Here is a 19,317-nt window from a genome sequence, read left to right as displayed (position 1 = left end):
TTTTGAAGACGGTCTCTGACATAAGAAAAAACCTTCGTTTTGGACCCTCCCAAGCTCTAAGGAATCCCTAAATACGAGCCCATACCACCCAAGTTCGAGATCCCAAGGACCCCATGAAGCTCCGACTGGACACGGTCATCTACAGTATGACCGAACTGGACCGAAGATTTTGCAAAATTGATCTGTTGCCCCGATACAGCCTCATATTGTTTGAGTATATCCAGAACCACACCACATTTCTCCTTATCCGCTTTGCAAAAAAACAGACTATCATCCGCAAACAGCAGATGTGTTATTTGCGGGCATTTATTTGCCACCTTAATACCCGTGTTCTGCTTATCAGCCTCCGCCTTTCGAATATTTGCAATCTAAACCTCCGTACATAAGATAAACAAGTAAGGGGAGAGCGGGTCACCCTGCCGTAAACTCCGTGCCGGAACAATCTGACCATTTGGTTGCCCGTTAATAAGAACCTTGTACTCCACCGATGAGACACAAAACATAATCCATGAAATCCAAATCTCCGCGAACCCCATCTTCCGTAGTAGTGCCGCCACAAAATCCCACTCAACCCTATCATACGCCTTACTCATATCTGTCTTGATTGCCATAAACTTCCCCTTGCATGAATTATTGGTTCGCAGACCGTGGAACATCTCTTGAGCTATCAGGATGTTGTCTGAGATCAAACGTCCAGGGACGAACGCTGATTGTGTTTCCGAGATTAAACCGGGTAAGATCGACTTGAGCCGATTACATAAGACCTTTGACAAGATCTTGTATCCCACATTGCACAAGCTGATAGGGCACAGCTCCGTCATCCGGGTCGGTTTTGCCACCTTCGGGATGAGACAGATATGCGTTTGGTTCAAGCTTTTATCAAACTCACCTTCCTCAAAAAACTGATTAACCAAAGCCACCAGATCATCCTTGACAACTGTCCATGCCTTTTGAAAAAATAAGGCTGTCATTCCATCCGGCCCCGGAGCTTTTTCCGGATGCATCATAAATAAAGCATGTTTTACCTCCGCTTCCGTAGCAGGGCCGTCAATCGGGCATTTTCTGCCTCGGTAATAACCGTGTCAATTTCCCGTAGAGATTCCTCAAAATTGGTCGGACATATCGAGGAGAATAACTCCTCGAAATATGAAACCGCCGTGTCACAAATTGCACCGTCCTCCGTCGACCAGACATTATGTTCATCAAAAATTCCTACAATCCTGTTGCGGGCCCGTCTCTGCTTGGTCTGAGCTTGAAAATACTTAGTATTTTTATCCCCCACCCGCATCCACCGGTTCCGACTTTTTAAATACCAGTGGATCTCTTCATCCCGGTAAGCCTCCCGTAGGCGGCCATTAAGGTCCGAGATCATCTCCGGGGTTGATGAATCATTGGCCTAAGCCATCTCCAACTGCCGCTTAAGGTCCTCAATTAATTCCCGTCCAAACGGAGCCTGTGACTTACCCCATCGAGAGATTTCTCGTCTACAGTTAATAATTTTCCCGGAAAAATCCTGATCCGGTTTGTCTGACCAACCGGAGGAGATCACATCCATTAAACCTGGTTTACCCACCCAACGGCGATCAAACATGAAGCTCCTACGCCCCCGCGGCCTCTTCGCCCCAATGCTAACCACAAGAGGCTTATGATCAGAAGCAATCATAGGTAAATACTCTGTAACCGTGTCTGGAAATAAATCATGCCAATCCTCATTTCCTAAAGCCCTGTCTAACCGACACAGAATTGGTTTCTTATCACGCCATCCCCGCAAGGACAGACAATCCCCCAAATAGGGAAAATCCAAGAAACCACAGTCCCTAATCATCCCATTGAAAGCGAGAACCGAGGAGGCATGCCTAAGCTTCCCTCCTCGTTTCTCATGATTTCCAGTTAATTCATTTAGATTCCCAACCATAAACCAAGGATTTGACCGAGTTAAACTAATCCGTAATAACCTTTCCCAGACCAAATCCCGGTTCTTAGGAACAAGATCACCATAAACAAATGTTAAATAAATGACACGTCCCTTGAAAACCGCTTCAACATAAATCATTCGATTAGACTTCAATAAAATTGAAACATTGAAAAAGTTTTTATTATAAAATAAAGCCAAACAACCGCTACATCCCACGGGTTCCACAGTTATTAAATCACTATAGCCAAAATAGCCTACAAATTTTTCCAAATGAGAAAATGATTGTTTTGTTTCCATAAGAAATAAAAAATCTGGCCTATGTTTATTCCAGAGATCCCTAAGGTTCCCTATGGTGGCCTTATTTCCAAGCCCTTGGCAATTCCAACTTAGTACATTCATTTAACAGGCTTTGGTTTTGGTGGCTTTCCCCCACCTGGGCCTCCTTTCACCCCTTCCTGGGCCTTGGAGTCTTGACCGGTTTCACCTAAAGATGGCCCGTGAGGAGGACGCCTCCGTGGAGAGAGAAGCATTTGCGCATTCCTCTTTTTGGTAGAGATCCCTCGCAACACCGAACCCATTCCTCGTCGACCCCTTACACCTGAACCTCGCGTGGTAGAACCTTGAAGGCGACCCTCAACCTCATCTCCATCCTCGCAACCCAAGTCCTCCTCCGAGAGAGCACCCTCTTCCTTATCACCAACCAGTTCCCCACTTGCAACCTCATTACAGACCTCTCGATCAACCTCCTCTCCGACCTCCATCTGGTCAATAACCCCAGTCAAGCCATCCTCCACAACCATACCCGTAGGCAAGCTCCCGGGAAGAACCAAAAGTGCGACACCCTGTGGGAAACAAACCCCCTGCTGCACAACATTCGGGCGTTGCTCCTGTGAACTCGATACCAACGCATGACCTGTCACCAAGGTATGATCCACCGTAGCCGTGACTGAGGTGGATGAAGCAATCCGTGAGATCTCTTGATCTCCTAACAGAATCTAGTGCCTTTGCGAAACCGTTGGAGCCCCTTGTCTGCCACGAGGTGGTTGAGAAGTCCCGGAACCAGAGCTCCCCTTGTTACGGGAGGCCTGTTCCGGTCTAGACTTGGGACCTCCAGAAGATTGTCCCCAGTGCCCACCTTTACTAGAACCAGCTCCCCGCCTTGCAGCAGCAAGCACTGCACCTTTGTAACTCAGCATCTCCCCATGATCCTTATCAGCCTCAGGGCTAATTTGACCTTCAGTAGCCGAAACTGTCTTCGCTAGTGGGCATACCGTTTCGTCGTGACACAAGCGAGAGCAAAGCTTGCACCAGCCAAAAACCTTCTCATACTTAAGTTTGACAATCGTGACCTGTCCATTGTAGAACTTGACATCCGTTTCGAAACAGAGCGGCTGAAGACCATCAATGGAGACCCGAATTCTCCCTCGATCAATATCCACATCCTCCACTGTGCCTAGAGCGGATCCAATATCGCGAAAAGTGGGTTCTGCCCAGAATTGAATGGGCACATCGATCACCCGGATCCAGACCTTTAGGGACGATGGATAGTTAGGATACACCACAGGTGTCCATCGGACCATCGACACCATCAGAGAATCAAAATGGAAAGGTTCCATATTCATAACTCTCATGATGTCAGCCTCTTCATCAAAATCAAACTGGAATTTTCCCAAACCCAAATCAGCTGCCGCAACACGCCCCTCAACCTGCAAGAACCGTGGCATCATGACCAGCAACGATTTCATATCCTGCCTGGAAGGATTGAAACAGCGCCCCAAAACTGTCTTGGAGTACCCAGCAATGAGATCAGAATTATCAAAATATGAGATTTTGATTTTCCTCCGTGGCTTGGAGACAATCTCCGACTGACCACCCAAACCGTTCCCCACGAGAGAGCCTTGAGACATAGCGAAAAAACCCAAAGACAGAAGTGAAACAAGTGAAAAACAGGACCGGAGCGAGCAAAATAAGAAATGATAGCTGCTCGAGAGATCCCACAACACTATAAAGACCAGTCGCGACCTAAGATAGCACCAAATCGGGAAGGCAATACCAATCAGAGAGATTCCGATCCACCGCAATAGAAAATCCGCCTATAATCTCACCAAAAATGGTAATCGAATCCCCCCGTAACCCAGATCCTTCGCACCCATCTGATACTGAACTTTCCAAAAAACCCAAATACCATCAGAGCACCCAATTAAACCAGATCCCAGAGATTCCACACCTTCCGTCACCGAGAATCCAAAATTGGAAATTAGATATCCGATGCCAACCCAATAAACCATGAAAACCTTAACATCTCCATCATTAAATGAAATCCGATCCGCCTGCGAAAAAAACAGACCCACACGGAGATCTCGAGAATCCCTCGACTTGAGGGCCACAGATTCCCCAACCAAAGAACCAACAAAACCTTGAAAACCCTTCTTCCCCCGCAACACCAGGGAGGAAAGGACCAGAGGAACCCATAAAATTCTCCTGAGATCCACCCGACAACCTCTATGGAGCATGTGGCGATCGTTGTCCTAAAACCCTAAAAGCGCCGTCGCTTGTTATAAGAGTAATAAAATATCTAATTAAGTTGATTAAGTTAATATTATAAAAAACTATTCTACTGCATACCATAGATTAAATCATAAAGTTAACAATCAAAATATACTTATAACACTAAGAGTACTCAAGTACAAGATGCAGGATCTCTAGAGATTCAGAGATTATACACAAGCTAAGTATGGGTTTGAGAGGAGGCTAACTCGAAGTTCTCAGTGGATTCTTTAACAAGAGACTGAGAATAGGAAATGAGAGAAACAGTTGCAAGTGATGCAGTGGACTGTTTAAAGTTAATCAGTTCAAGAAGAATGAAGTTGTTGTCCTTAAAGCAGAATGAAGAAGTTGTCTCAAACGCTGGTGTATGCAACAAAAGATTGATTCTACATGGATGAAAATGCAGGGGAGAACATACTGCATTTAGAGACTAAAAGAATTCCAGATTGTTGCGTCTGGTTGCATCGAAAAAGACCAATTCTGATTTGTTTTCACAAAGAATCACTTGCAGGAAATTTGTTGCAAGAGACTGATGAATAAGGAGAAGTTCAGTTTCATGGTTTAAAGAACAGTTACAATGAAGGTCTCTAAGGCACTGTCACAAGCAAGGTTGATGGTTAAAGGGAGATTCCGGTCAGGTCTGAAACTGGTAGTTATTTTTCTGCAGAGCAAGTTCAAGTTTTGCAGGCTATTTTTGTGTGGAAGTGGCTGCAAAAGAAGTGTCTCATGATTGAAAGTATCAAAGATTGCGAGTAGTAGGTCAATACTACTGGAGAAAGGCTGTTTAACAGGAAAATTGAACAGGTGGTTGTGTCGAAAGTCTTCCTAATATTGAGTGTTAGGCAGCGTGTCTTGTTAATTGATAACAACGGTACAAGCTGATGTTCAAGAGGATATGTTTAAACAGGGTTATGAAAAGGGAAATCTCAGGTTTTCTAGTGGTTGGATTTGCTTCTTAAGTCTGTTAATTTATTTGGTGAGTGGTTATCTCAAGGATTCAGGTTATGAAGTCATCAAAATTTCATAAATATGAATCGAGTTCTACACAAGTTTATGTGAAGGCAAGTCTACAACTCAAGTGAGGATAAGAGTGTTGTTAGCTCAGAAATGCAGTGTGGTGTTCACATATGGAGCTCAACAAAACTCTCATAAATCATATACATGCCATATTTTCAAATACTGATTTTTATTACTTTCAATTATTGGCAATGATATAACTATAGAAATATATCATGATCAGTGGTGTATTATACAACAACATACTCCATGTGGTGGGTCATTTCCAAAGCACATTAAAAACTTGTGATCTTCATCGGCGGCAGTGCATATATTCTTGCAATCAGCATCGATTTTACAAGGGCCTTTGTAACGACACCTAGCTGAAATAATATTATAAAAAACTAATCAAGTATAACAGGAAATCATGTACCATTATTCTTTTGACATGAAGAAGTTTAGGAAGAAAATATTACCATCACCTGGTTGAGCAATTGATTGAGAAATCTATACTAGTATTTTTGCAGCAGTTTTGCTCAAAAAATATTAATAAGGAAAGTTTTAGCAATTAATGCTACTAATGCAATTAATTCTGTCGACCTCTAGCAATTTTATATAGACTTTTTAATATTTTATGGGCCTCTTGATAATTCATAATTTAAGGACCTCCATTTATTTAGGTTGTAGACAAAACAATGTCCAAAATTTCATAGGACCCGCGAAAATATACTCTTTTGCTAATAATCTAGACAAAATTTCTGGAAAATGAATTTGTAGACAAAATTTCCGGAAAATTACATTGCAATAACTACGACATTGATGATATTCTTAATTGCCAAAATGATTCTGAATACAAATGAGTAGATTTTTGATTTATCAGGCACTCAAACTTTAAAAACTTTTATTTGGTTTATTTAAAACTTTAAAGATTTTAAAGATTTTAAAACTTTTATTCTTTATTTTAAAGATTTTTAAAAAGTTAAATATGAAAAATATTTAAAACTTTTAAAAAGTTAAATATGATAAATATTATACCGTAGATACACAATAAATATTAAATATTAAGATGATACAGTGTGAATTAAAATATCTCGGGACGGGGTTATATAGCGGGATGTGTTTTATCGATATTTATATAAATTAAAAAATATCAGTAATTCGGTGTTACACGAGTAAAACATCATTTCATTATTTTGTTAACACTGTCAGTATCAGAGAATAGACATATCTAATTAAATTTAAATAAATATTATATAAAAATAAATTATATTGCGGTATTATATGGTTTATTTAACAATTATTAAATAATTATAACATATTTGACCAACAAATACAATTTATAATTTTAATATTTTAATTATAAATAATTTTACCCCCCGGTGTACCGCGGATCCTAATCTAGTAAACAAGAGCAAAAAAGTAAATTGAAACTTTTGTGCTGCCATTAATGTTTCCGTAGCACAATAGTTTTTTTTTGTATTTTATTTTAAGTTTTTGTTTTCAGAGTAAATGGTCATCTCCCGTTATAAAATATTATATATATACAATTTAGGAAAATTAAAATCCGGTCAAACATAACAAGTTACCAAAAGGATGGTCAAAGTCAAAGAATAATCGTTATATAACCCAAATAAACAAAAATCAAATGTTATCTAATAAGTGTTTATCATCACTATTTTGATATATACCTTATACATTAATAGAAAAACGTTTTCATAAAAAAAAATTATGTGTCGTCGCTAGAGAGTTTGACAGACTATTTCTTAATTTGTTTCTAATTTTTAACAATATTAACATTTACATACTATATATTTTTCAAAAAATTCAATAACACCCAAAATTGAATTTATATTTCTAACTTAATTATATCATTTTCTTATATTTTTATTTAGTTCATATAGTGTGATAATATAAAATTGATATTATGATAATTTATACGGATTAAATCTGAATTATTATACAAAATGTTTACATATTCAAATAAAACTAAAAACATATATTACAGAAACAAATATTACATTCTAAATAATTTTTTTTATCAATAGATTTTATAAATATAAATTTCAGTAAAAAAATTTACTCTGCACATTGTTACCTAGTATATATACATTAGTGATGTTTTGACACTAGCCCAGGGCATATTAACAGGACCCAAAACCCGAGGCCAGCCCAAAATAGGCAGTTCGGTTTGGGGAGTATGTAATACTTGATCGGGTCTAGTATCTTTGAGATTCAGATATCTGATCGGGTTACTCGGATTCAAAATAACCCGAATTAAATATAAAAATATATCTAAGGGGATTTGAACCTAATATCTTAAGCATTTATAGGTGCATGTTAGACCAATTTGCCATCTTAGTTTTTATGTCCTAATTTTTGTTCAAAAAAAAACAAAAAAATTCTTATGTCCTTATATGAAACATTATATATATATATATATATATATATATATATATATATATATATATATATATATATATATATATAACTTGTGTTCTAAAATTACTAGAAAGATAAAAAATAATATCCGAGTAAGTAATATCTGAATCCGATCCGATAGTATAAAAAACCAAACGGTTCTATATGTCTAAATCTGGAAAGCCAAACTCGATCGGGTTCGCGAACCTAAATGCCCAGTGCTATTTGACACTATTGTAGGTGGGAAAAAAATAAACTTAAATTTTAATTAATTTTAAAGTTTTACTTAAGCTGAAGTTAACAAAGGGATATTGGTTTTATTTTTACTAGTATTTTTGCAGCAACTTTAGTAAATAAATCCTCATTTTCAAAAGAATTACAAATTTTTTTTTATATTAGTACCAAAATTTTAAAACCAATTATAAGTAAGATTTTAAAAGATAAGAAAATATTTTTACCTAATTTAAACATAAATATATGATTCTACTTCACTTTTATTCGAATTTATATTTAAAATTTTCACATCATTTCATTATTTTGTTAACACTATCTTTTTTTTTTTTTTGTCAACAAATGAATCAGCTCAAGTGAGCCAATTTGGCGGAAAGTTGTTTACAAACAAAACATGAAACAGAGATAGGCGCGCTTGACGTGCCAAAGAGTCCGCTTTAACATTAGCATTACGAGAAATATAAGATAAAGAGAAAGAAGAAAACTCCTCTCGATCCAACTTAATATCCTTCAAGTAGGTTGCAAAGGCCAGCCAGTCATGTGGGGAAGACACCATCTTCACCAAGTCCGAACTGTCTGTAAAGAAAGCCACGTCACGGAAGTCATGGCCAATCATACACCGCATCGCCCAGATGAAAGCTTCAATCTCGGCATGTAACGGAGATAGACTACGCCGGTAGTTAGTAGCGCCTAGAATAGGTGACAATCCCTGCAAAGAAGTACAAATGCATCCTGCTCCTGCATAAACATCTGTCTTTTTCCAAGAACCATCAACAAAACATGTGATCTCTCCTCCGATACCGTTAAGTTAAATCTCAACGGTATTTGTATAAAGCCGAAAGTAACAATAATAATCCTCTAAACTTCTTCCATATTTGTTATCATATATATATATATATATATATATATATTAACGTTAACCACTTTCTTCTACTACCTCTTCTTCTACTTAACCCATTGATCTCTTCCATGTGACCAATGATTTCATAAACTCCATTACCTGATAGATTTAGATAACAAACAAATCAAACTCATATAGATTAAAAAAAACGTAGCTCGAGTACTCAGTAGAGTGATGTTTTAGTTTACCTCAGACGGGTCACGAAGCGAGTAAAAGGCATTGCTGTCTTTGGGTACAGCAGAGACTAATACACTACAAGAAAAAGTGAATATTGTGACGGGAAAATTGTGACCGTTTGTTCTGTCATAATATTATGATGATTTAGACACGAAAATGTGACGTATTTAAAACGGTCATATATATGTCACTGTTTAGTTATAATATTGTGACCGACTTAAAGGTAACTAATTGTGGTCACTATTTGTGTCGAATTTGTTACAAAATATTTAGTCACAATTATAACCCGGGTAAACTCCCGGGAGGGAAGCAGGACGTCCGCGCACCCGAATAGACGGGACTATCGGGTGGGAGGGAACCTCCTCAACCTCGTCGTCCACCTGTGCCTGTAGCCAGGAGGTCGCTTCTCCTTGCGCGAGTTGCACAATGTCATCAGGTTGGTCCATTTGATTCTCAAAAACCCGAGCATTCCGAGCTTTCCTGATATACCACATGAGCCAAGGAAAAATCTGGACCTGTGAACCCGGATTCGTAGAACCCAAAAAATGGTCTACATTAGCATAGACTGAATCTGTCGGAAAATGGAGAGGCCCGACAGGAACATGAGCCAAAGCCCAGACCTGACGAGTTGGTGGACACCTAAAAATAGCATGATTAATGGTTTCCACTTCCGCCCCACATCGCGTACAACCAACCTCACAACTTATGCCCCGCCTACTCAAATTAGAAGAAACGGAGACACATCCCGACAAAACTTGCCACATGAAATGCTTTATTTTTGGGGGACAGTGAACCTGCCAAACCTTAGCAAGAAGTGGGGTAATCTCAGGACCACAACCCAATGCTTGAAAAGTATTTGGCACTCCCAAACGTGCCGTTTCATACCCTGATTTAACTGAATATTTACCAGATTTGGTGAAATGCCACCCTAAGGAATCTCTCAAAGGGATGCTAGAGAAAGGAATAGCCTCAATCAGAGCAACATCCCCCGGATCAAAGTGCTCAACGAGCCGATCCCTACGCCAAGAATTCGACTGAAAATCCATAAACTGTGTCAAACGGATAGTTGGGTCCTTAAAAGGACCGTTACTTAAAGCTGGTCTTGGGAATTGAGCTGGAACCCAGGGATCAGTCCATACAGAGATGGTGTCACCCGAGCCAACCCGTTTAATAAGCCCTTTATTTACCAAAGATCGAGCAGATACGATACTTCTCCACCCATATGAAGGGGAGTAGGACCGTATTGGATCCAAAGGATCAGAGTTTCTATAGTATCTACTTTTGAAAACCCTGGCAAACAGCGGGTCCGGAAACTCAATCAGTCGCCATAATTGTTTGGCCAAGAGGGCCATGTTAAAATCATCAACATTCCTGAATCCCAAACCGCCCATCTGCTTGCTACAGCAGAGCTTTTCCCAAGCGATCCAGTGCATACCCCCGGACTGACCATTAGAGCTCCACCAAAACTTTGCCACGACACTGGTAAGCTTTGAAGTAATTGTTTTAGGCAAACGATAACAAGACATCACAAAAGTGGGGACGGCCGTCGCAACGGACTTGATCATCACCTCCTTGCCCCCTTTGGACAACAATTTCCCCGTCCAACCCGTTGTCCTATTTTGAAGACGGTCTCTGACATAAGAAAAAACCTTCGTTTTGGACCCTCCCAAGCTCTAAGGAATCCCTAAATACGAGCCCATACCACCCAAGTTCGAGATCCCAAGGACCCCATGAAGCTCCGACTGGACACGGTCATCTACAGTATGACCGAACTGGACCGAAGATTTTGCAAAATTGATCTGTTGCCCCGATACAGCCTCATATTGTTTGAGTATATCCAGAACCACACCACATTTCTCCTTATCCGCTTTGCAAAAAAACAGACTATCATCCGCAAACAGCAGATGTGTTATTTGCGGGCATTTATTTGCCACCTTAATACCCGTGTTCTGCTTATCAGCCTCCGCCTTTCGAATATTTGCAATCTAAACCTCCGTACATAAGATAAACAAGTAAGGGGAGAGCGGGTCACCCTGCCGTAAACTCGTGCCGGAACAATCTGACCATTTGGTTGCCCGTTAATAAGAACCTTGTACTCCACCGATGAGACACAAAACATAATCCATGAAATCCAAATCTCCGCGAACCCCATCTTCCGTAGTAGTGCCGCCACAAAATCCCACTCAACCCTATCATACGCCTTACTCATATCTGTCTTGATTGCCATAAACTTCCCCTTGCATGAATTATTGGTTCGCAGACCGTGGAACATCTCTTGAGCTATCAGGATGTTGTCTGAGATCAAACGTCCAGGGACGAACGCTGATTGTGTTTCCGAGATTAAACCGGGTAAGATCGACTTGAGCCGATTACATAAGACCTTTGACAAGATCTTGTATCCCACATTGCACAAGCTGATAGGGCACAGCTCCGTCATCCGGGTCGGTTTTGCCACCTTCGGGATGAGACAGATATGCGTTTGGTTCAAGCTTTTATCAAACTCACCTTCCTCAAAAAACTGATTAACCAAAGCCACCAGATCATCCTTGACAACTGTCCATGCCTTTTGAAAAAATAAGGCTGTCATTCCATCCGGCCCCGGAGCTTTTTCCGGATGCATCATAAATAAAGCATGTTTTACCTCCGCTTCCGTAGCAGGGCCGTCAATCGGGCATTTTCTGCCTCGGTAATAACCGTGTCAATTTCCCGTAGAGATTCCTCAAAATTGGTCGGACATATCGAGGAGAATAACTCCTCGAAATATGAAACCGCCGTGTCACAAATTGCACCGTCCTCCGTCGACCAGACATTATGTTCATCAAAAATTCCTACAATCCTGTTGCGGGCCCGTCTCTGCTTGGTCTGAGCTTGAAAATACTTAGTATTTTTATCCCCCACCCGCATCCACCGGTTCCGACTTTTTAAATACCAGTGGATCTCTTCATCCCGGTAAGCCTCCCGTAGGCGGCCATTAAGGTCCGAGATCATCTCCGGGGTTGATGAATCATTGGCCTAAGCCATCTCCAACTGCCGCTTAAGGTCCTCAATTAATTCCCGTCCAAACGGAGCCTGTGACTTACCCCATCGAGAGATTTCTCGTCTACAGTTAATAATTTTCCCGGAAAAATCCTGATCCGGTTTGTCTGACCAACCGGAGGAGATCACATCCATTAAACCTGGTTTACCCACCCAACGGCGATCAAACATGAAGCTCCTACGCCCCCGCGGCCTCTTCGCCCCAATGCTAACCACAAGAGGCTTATGATCAGAAGCAATCATAGGTAAATACTCTGTAACCGTGTCTGGAAATAAATCATGCCAATCCTCATTTCCTAAAGCCCTGTCTAACCGACACAGAATTGGTTTCTTATCACGCCATCCCCGCAAGGACAGACAATCCCCCAAATAGGGAAAATCCAAGAAACCACAGTCCCTAATCATCCCATTGAAAGCGAGAAACGAGGAGGCAGGCCTAAGCTTCCCTCCTCGTTTCTCATGATTTCCAGTTAATTCATTTAGATTCCCAACCATAAACCAAGGATTTGACCGAGTTAAACTAATCCGTAATAACCTTTCCCAGACCAAATCCCGGTTCTTAGGAACAAGATCACCATAAACAAATGTTAAATAAATGACACGTCCCTTGAAAACCGCTTCAACATAAATCATTCGATTAGACTTCAATAAAATTGAAACATTGAAAAAGTTTTTATTATAAAATAAAGCCAAACAACCGCTACATCCCACGGGTTCCACAGTTATTAAATCACTATAGCCAAAATAGCCTACAAATTTTTCCAAATGAGAAAATGATTGTTTTGTTTCCATAAGAAATAAAAAATCTGGCCTATGTTTATTCCAGAGATCCCTAAGGTTCCCTATGGTGGCCTTATTTCCAAGCCCTTGGCAATTCCAACTTAGTACATTCATTTAACAGGCTTTGGTTTTGGTGGCTTTCCCCCACCTGGGCCTCCTTTCACCCCTTCCTGGGCCTTGGAGTCTTGACCGGTTTCACCTAAAGATGGCCCGTGAGGAGGACGCCTCCGTGGAGAGAGAAGCATTTGCGCATTCCTCTTTTTGGTAGAGATCCCTCGCAACACCGAACCCATTCCTCGTCGACCCCTTACACCTGAACCTCGCGTGGTAGAACCTTGAAGGCGACCCTCAACCTCATCTCCATCCTCGCAACCCAAGTCCTCCTCCGAGAGAGCACCCTCTTCCTTATCACCAACCAGTTCCCCACTTGCAACCTCATTACAGACCTCTCGATCAACCTCCTCTCCGACCTCCATCTGGTCAATAACCCCAGTCAAGCCATCCTCCACAACCATACCCGTAGGCAAGCTCCCGGGAAGAACCAAAAGTGCGACACCCTGTGGGAAACAAACCCCCTGCTGCACAACATTCGGGCGTTGCTCCTGTGAACTCGATACCAACGCATGACCTGTCACCAAGGTATGATCCACCGTAGCCGTGACTGAGGTGGATGAAGCAATCCGTGAGATCTCTTGATCTCCTAACAGAATCTAGTGCCTTTGCGAAACCGTTGGAGCCCCTTGTCTGCCACGAGGTGGTTGAGAAGTCCCGGAACCAGAGCTCCCCTTGTTACGGGAGGCCTGTTCCGGTCTAGACTTGGGACCTCCAGAAGATTGTCCCCAGTGCCCACCTTTACTAGAACCAGCTCCCCGCCTTGCAGCAGCAAGCACTGCACCTTTGTAACTCAGCATCTCCCCATGATCCTTATCAGCCTCAGGGCTAATTTGACCTTCAGTAGCCGAAACTGTCTTCGCTAGTGGGCATACCGTTTCGTCGTGACACAAGCGAGAGCAAAGCTTGCACCAGCCAAAAACCTTCTCATACTTAAGTTTGACAATCGTGACCTGTCCATTGTAGAACTTGACATCCGTTTCGAAACAGAGCGGCTGAAGACCATCAATGGAGACCCGAATTCTCCCTCGATCAATATCCACATCCTCCACTGTGCCTAGAGCGGATCCAATATCGCGAAAAGTGGGTTCTGCCCAGAATTGAATGGGCACATCGATCACCCGGATCCAGACCTTTAGGGACGATGGATAGTTAGGATACACCACAGGTGTCCATCGGACCATCGACACCATCAGAGAATCAAAATGGAAAGGTTCCATATTCATAACTCTCATGATGTCAGCCTCTTCATCAAAATCAAACTGGAATTTTCCCAAACCCAAATCAGCTGCCGCAACACGCCCCTCAACCTGCAAGAACCGTGGCATCATGACCAGCAACGATTTCATATCCTGCCTGGAAGGATTGAAACAGCGCCCCAAAACTGTCTTGGAGTACCCAGCAATGAGATCAGAATTATCAAAATATGAGATTTTGATTTTCCTCCGTGGCTTGGAGACAATCTCCGACTGACCACCCAAACCGTTCCCCACGAGAGAGCCTTGAGACATAGCGAAAAAACCCAAAGACAGAAGTGAAACAAGTGAAAAACAGGACCGGAGCGAGCAAAATAAGAAATGATAGCTGCTCGAGAGATCCCACAACACTATAAAGACCAGTCGCGACCTAAGATAGCACCAAATCGGGAAGGCAATACCAATCAGAGAGATTCCGATCCACCGCAATAGAAAATCCGCCCATAATCTCACCAAAAATGGTAATCGAATCCCCCCGTAACCCAGATCCTTCGCACCCATCTGATACTGAACTTTCCAAAAAACCCAAATACCATCAGAGCACCCAATTAAACCAGATCCCAGAGATTCCACACCTTCCGTCACCGAGAATCCAAAATTGGAAATTAGATATCCGATGCCAACCCAATAAACCATGAAAACCTTAACATCTCCATCATTAAATGAAATCCGATCCGCCTGCGAAAAAAACAGACCCACACGGAGATCTCGAGAATCCCTCGACTTGAGGGCCACAGATTCCCCAACCAAAAAACCAACAAAACCTTGAAAACCCTTCTTCCCCCGCAACACCAGGGAGGAAAGGACCAGAGGAACCCATAAAATTCTCCTGAGATCCACCCGACAACCTCTATGGAGCATGTGGCGATCGTTGTCCTAAAACCCTAAAAGCGCCGTCGCTTGTTATAAGAGTAATAAAATATCTAATTAAGTTGATTAAGTTAATATTATAAAAAACTATTCTACTGCATACCATAGATTAAATCATAAAGTTAACAATCAAAATATACTTATAACACTAAGAGTACTCAAGTACAAGATGCAGGATCTCTAGAGATTCAGAGATTATACACAAGCTAAGTATGGGTTTGAGAGGAGGCTAACTCGAAGTTCTCAGTGGATTCTTTAACAAGAGACTGAGAATAGGAAATGAGAGAAACAGTTGCAAGTGATGCAGTGGACTGTTTAAAGTTAATCAGTTCAAGAAGAATGAAGTTGTTGTCCTTAAAGCAGAATGAAGAAGTTGTCTCAAACGCTGGTGTATGCAACAAAAGATTGATTCTACATGGATGAAAATGCAGGGGAGAACATACTGCATTTAGAGACTAAAAGAATTCCAGATTGTTGCGTCTGGTTGCATCGAAAAAGACCAATTCTGATTTGTTTTCACAAAGAATCACTTGCAGGAAATTTGTTGCAAGAGACTGATGAATAAGGAGAAGTTCAGTTTCATGGTTTAAAGAACAGTTACAATGAAGGTCTCTAAGGCACTGTCACAAGCAAGGTTGATGGTTAAAGGGAGATTCCGGTCAGGTCTGAAACTGGTAGTTATTTTTCTGCAGAGCAAGTTCAAGTTTTGCAGGCTATTTTTGTGTGGAAGTGGCTGCAAAAGAAGTGTCTCATGATTGAAAGTATCAAAGATTGCGAGTAGTAGGTCAATACTACTGGAGAAAGGCTGTTTAACAGGAAAATTGAACAGGTGGTTGTGTCGAAAGTCTTCCTAATATTGAGTGTTAGGCAGCGTGTCTTGTTAATTGATAACAACGGTACAAGCTGATGTTCAAGAGGATATGTTTAAACAGGGTTATGAAAAGGGAAATCTCAGGTTTTCTAGTGGTTGGATTTGCTTCTTAAGTCTGTTAATTTATTTGGTGAGTGGTTATCTCAAGGATTCAGGTTATGAAGTCATCAAAATTTCATAAATATGAATCGAGTTCTACACAAGTTTATGTGAAGGCAAGTCTACAACTCAAGTGAGGATAAGAGTGTTGTTAGCTCAGAAATGCAGTGTGGTGTTCACATATGGAGCTCAACAAAACTCTCATAAATCATATACATGCCATATTTTCAAATACTGATTTTTATTACTTTCAATTATTGGCAATGATATAACTATAGAAATATATCATGATCAGTGGTGTATTATACAACAACATACTCCATGTGGTGGGTCATTTCCAAAGCACATTAAAAACTTGTGATCTTCATCGGCGGCAGTGCATATATTCTTGCAATCAGCATCGATTTTACAAGGGCCTTTGTAACGACACCTAGCTGAAATAATATTATAAAAAACTAATCAAGTATAACTGGAAATCATGTACCATTATTCTTTTGACATGAAGAAGTTTAGGAAGAAAATATTACCATCACCTGGTTGAGCAATTGATTGAGAAATCTATACTAGTATTTTTGCAGCAGTTTTGCTCAAAAATACTAATAAGGAAAGTTTTAGCAATTAATGCTACTAATGCAATTAATTCTGTCGACCTCTAGCAATTTTATATAGACTTTTTAATATTTTATGGGCCTCTTGATAATTCATAATTTAAGGACCTCCATTTATTTAGGTTGTAGACAAAACAATGTCCAAAATTTCATAGGACCCGCGAAAATATACTCTTTTGCTAATAATCTAGACAAAATTTCTGGAAAATGAATTTGTAGACAAAATTTCCGGAAAATTACATTGCAATAACTACGACATTGATGATATTCTTAATTGCCAAAATGATTCTGAATACAAATGAGTAGATTTTTGATTTATCAGGCACTCAAACTTTAAAAACTTTTATTTGGTTTATTTAAAACTTTAAAGATTTTAAAGATTTTAAAACTTTTATTCTTTATTTTAAAGATTTTTAAAAAGTTAAATATGAAAAATATTTAAAACTTTTAAAAAGTTAAATATGATAAATATTATACCGTAGATACACAATAAATATTAAATATTAAGATGATACAGTGTGAATTAAAATATCTCGGGACGGGGTTATATAGCGGGATGTGTTTTATCGATATTTATATAAATTAAAAAATATCAGTAATTCGGTGTTACACGAGTAAAACATCATTTCATTATTTTGTTAACACTGTCAGTATCAGAGAATAAACATATCTAATTAAATTTAAATAAATATTATATAAAAATAAATTATATTGCGGTATTATATGGTTTATTTAACAATTATTAAATAATTATAACATATTTGACCAACAAATACAATTTATAATTTTAATATTTTAATTATAAATAATTTTACCCTCCGGTGTACCGCGGATCCTAATCTAGTAAACAAGAGCAAAAAAGTAAATTGAAACTTTTGTGCTGCCATTAATGTTTCCGTAGCACAATAGTTTTTTTTTGTATTTTATTTTAAGTTTTTGTTTTCAGAGTAAATGGTCATCTCCCGTTATAAAATATTATATATATACAATTTAGGAAAATTAAAATCCGGTCAAACATAACAAGTTACCAAAAGGATGGTCAAAGTCAAAGAATAATCGTTATATAACCCAAATAAACAAAAATCAAATGTTATCTAATAAGTGTTTATCATCACTATTTTGATATATACCTTATACATTAATAGAAAAACGTTTTCATAAAAAAAAATTATGTGTCGTCGCTAGAGAGTTTGACACACTATTTCTTAATTTGTTTCTAATTTTTAACAATATTAACATTTACATACTATATATTTTTCAAAAAATTCAATAACACCCAAAATTGAATTTATATTTCTAACTTAATTATATCATTTTCTTATATTTTTATTTAGTTCATATAGTGTGATAATATAAAATTGATATTATGATAATTTATACGGATTAAATCTGAATTATTATACAAAATGTTTACATATTCAAATAAAACTAAAAACATATATTACAGAAACAAATATTACATTCTAAATAATTTTTTTTATCAATAGATTTTATAAATATAAATTTCAGTAAAAAAATTTACTCTGCACATTGTTACCTAGTATATATACATTAGTGATGTTTTGACACTAGCCCAGGGCATATTAACAGGACCCAAAACCCGAGGCCAGCCCAAAATAGGCAGTTCGGTTTGGGGAGTATGTAATACTTGATCGGGTCTAGTATCTTTGAGATTCGGATATCTGATCGGGTTACTCGGATTCAAAATAACCCGAATTAAATATAAAAATATATCTAAGGGGATTTGAACCTAATATCTTAAGCATTTATAGGTGCATGTTAGACCAATTTGCCATCTTAGTTTTTATGTCCTAATTTTTGTTCAAAAAAAAACAAAAAAATTCTTATGTCCTTATATGAAACATTAAATATATATATATATATATATATATATATAACTTGTGTTCTAAAATTACTAGAAAGATAAAAAATAATATCCGAGTAAGTAATATCTGAATCCGATCCGATAGTATAAAAAACCAAATGGTTCTATATGTCTAAATCTGGAAAGCCAAACTCGATCGGGTTCGCGAACCTGAATGCCCAGTGCTATTTGACACTATTGTAGGTGGGAAAAAAATAAACTTAAATTTTAATTAATTTTAAAGTTTTACTTAAGCTGAAGTTAACAAAGGGATATTGGTTTTATTTTTACTAGTATTTTTGCAGCAACTTTAGTAAATAAATCCTCATTTTCAAAAGAATTACAAATTTTTTTTTATATTAGTACCAAAATTTTAAAACCAATTATAAGTAAGATTTTAAAAGATAAGAAAATATTTTTACCTAATTTAAACATAAATATATGATTCTACTTCACTTTTATTCGAATTTATATTTAAAATTTTCACATCATTTCATTATTTTGTTAACACTATCTTTTTTTTTTTTTGTCAAAAAATGAATCAGCTCAAGTGAGCCAATTTGGCGGAAAGTTGTTTACAAACAAAACATGAAACAGAGATAGGCGCGCTTGACGTGCCAAAGAGTCCGCTTTAACA

The 19,317-nt window shown here is 38.9% G+C and overlaps 1 protein-coding gene and 1 long non-coding RNA gene across 3 annotated transcripts in view; both read right to left on the bottom strand.

Moving 5' to 3' along the window:
• Nucleotides 1-1,396: 1,396 nt before the first annotated feature.
• LOC147949031 (uncharacterized) lies at nucleotides 1,397-2,053 on the bottom strand. The gene has a single exon (XM_087469711.1). It carries the CDS (start codon nucleotides 2,051-2,053, stop codon nucleotides 1,397-1,399), a length of 657 nt encoding a protein of 218 aa, XP_087325837.1.
• A 3,578-nt stretch (nucleotides 2,054-5,631) lies between these two features.
• LOC147949029 (uncharacterized) overlaps nucleotides 5,632-19,317 on the bottom strand; it is a 28,031-nt gene continuing 14,345 nt past the window's right edge. Inside the window, exon 3 of one of the 2 annotated variants that reach the window (XR_015581694.1) lies at nucleotides 5,632-5,679. This is a non-coding gene — a long non-coding RNA (uncharacterized LOC147949029). Of the gene's footprint in view, nucleotides 5,680-16,432; nucleotides 16,481-19,317 lie in introns of those variants that run through there. The other variant, XR_015581696.1, reaches the window with a different exon arrangement.

The sequence above is a fragment of the Camelina sativa genome, chromosome 2 (genome assembly GCF_030686135.1).
Source record: "Camelina sativa cultivar CO46 ecotype springtype chromosome 2, ASM3068613v1".
NCBI lineage: Eukaryota > Viridiplantae > Streptophyta > Magnoliopsida > Brassicales > Brassicaceae > Camelina > Camelina sativa.
Note: the sequence above shows the minus strand (reverse complement) of the source record. Positions and strands in the feature narration are given on the sequence as shown.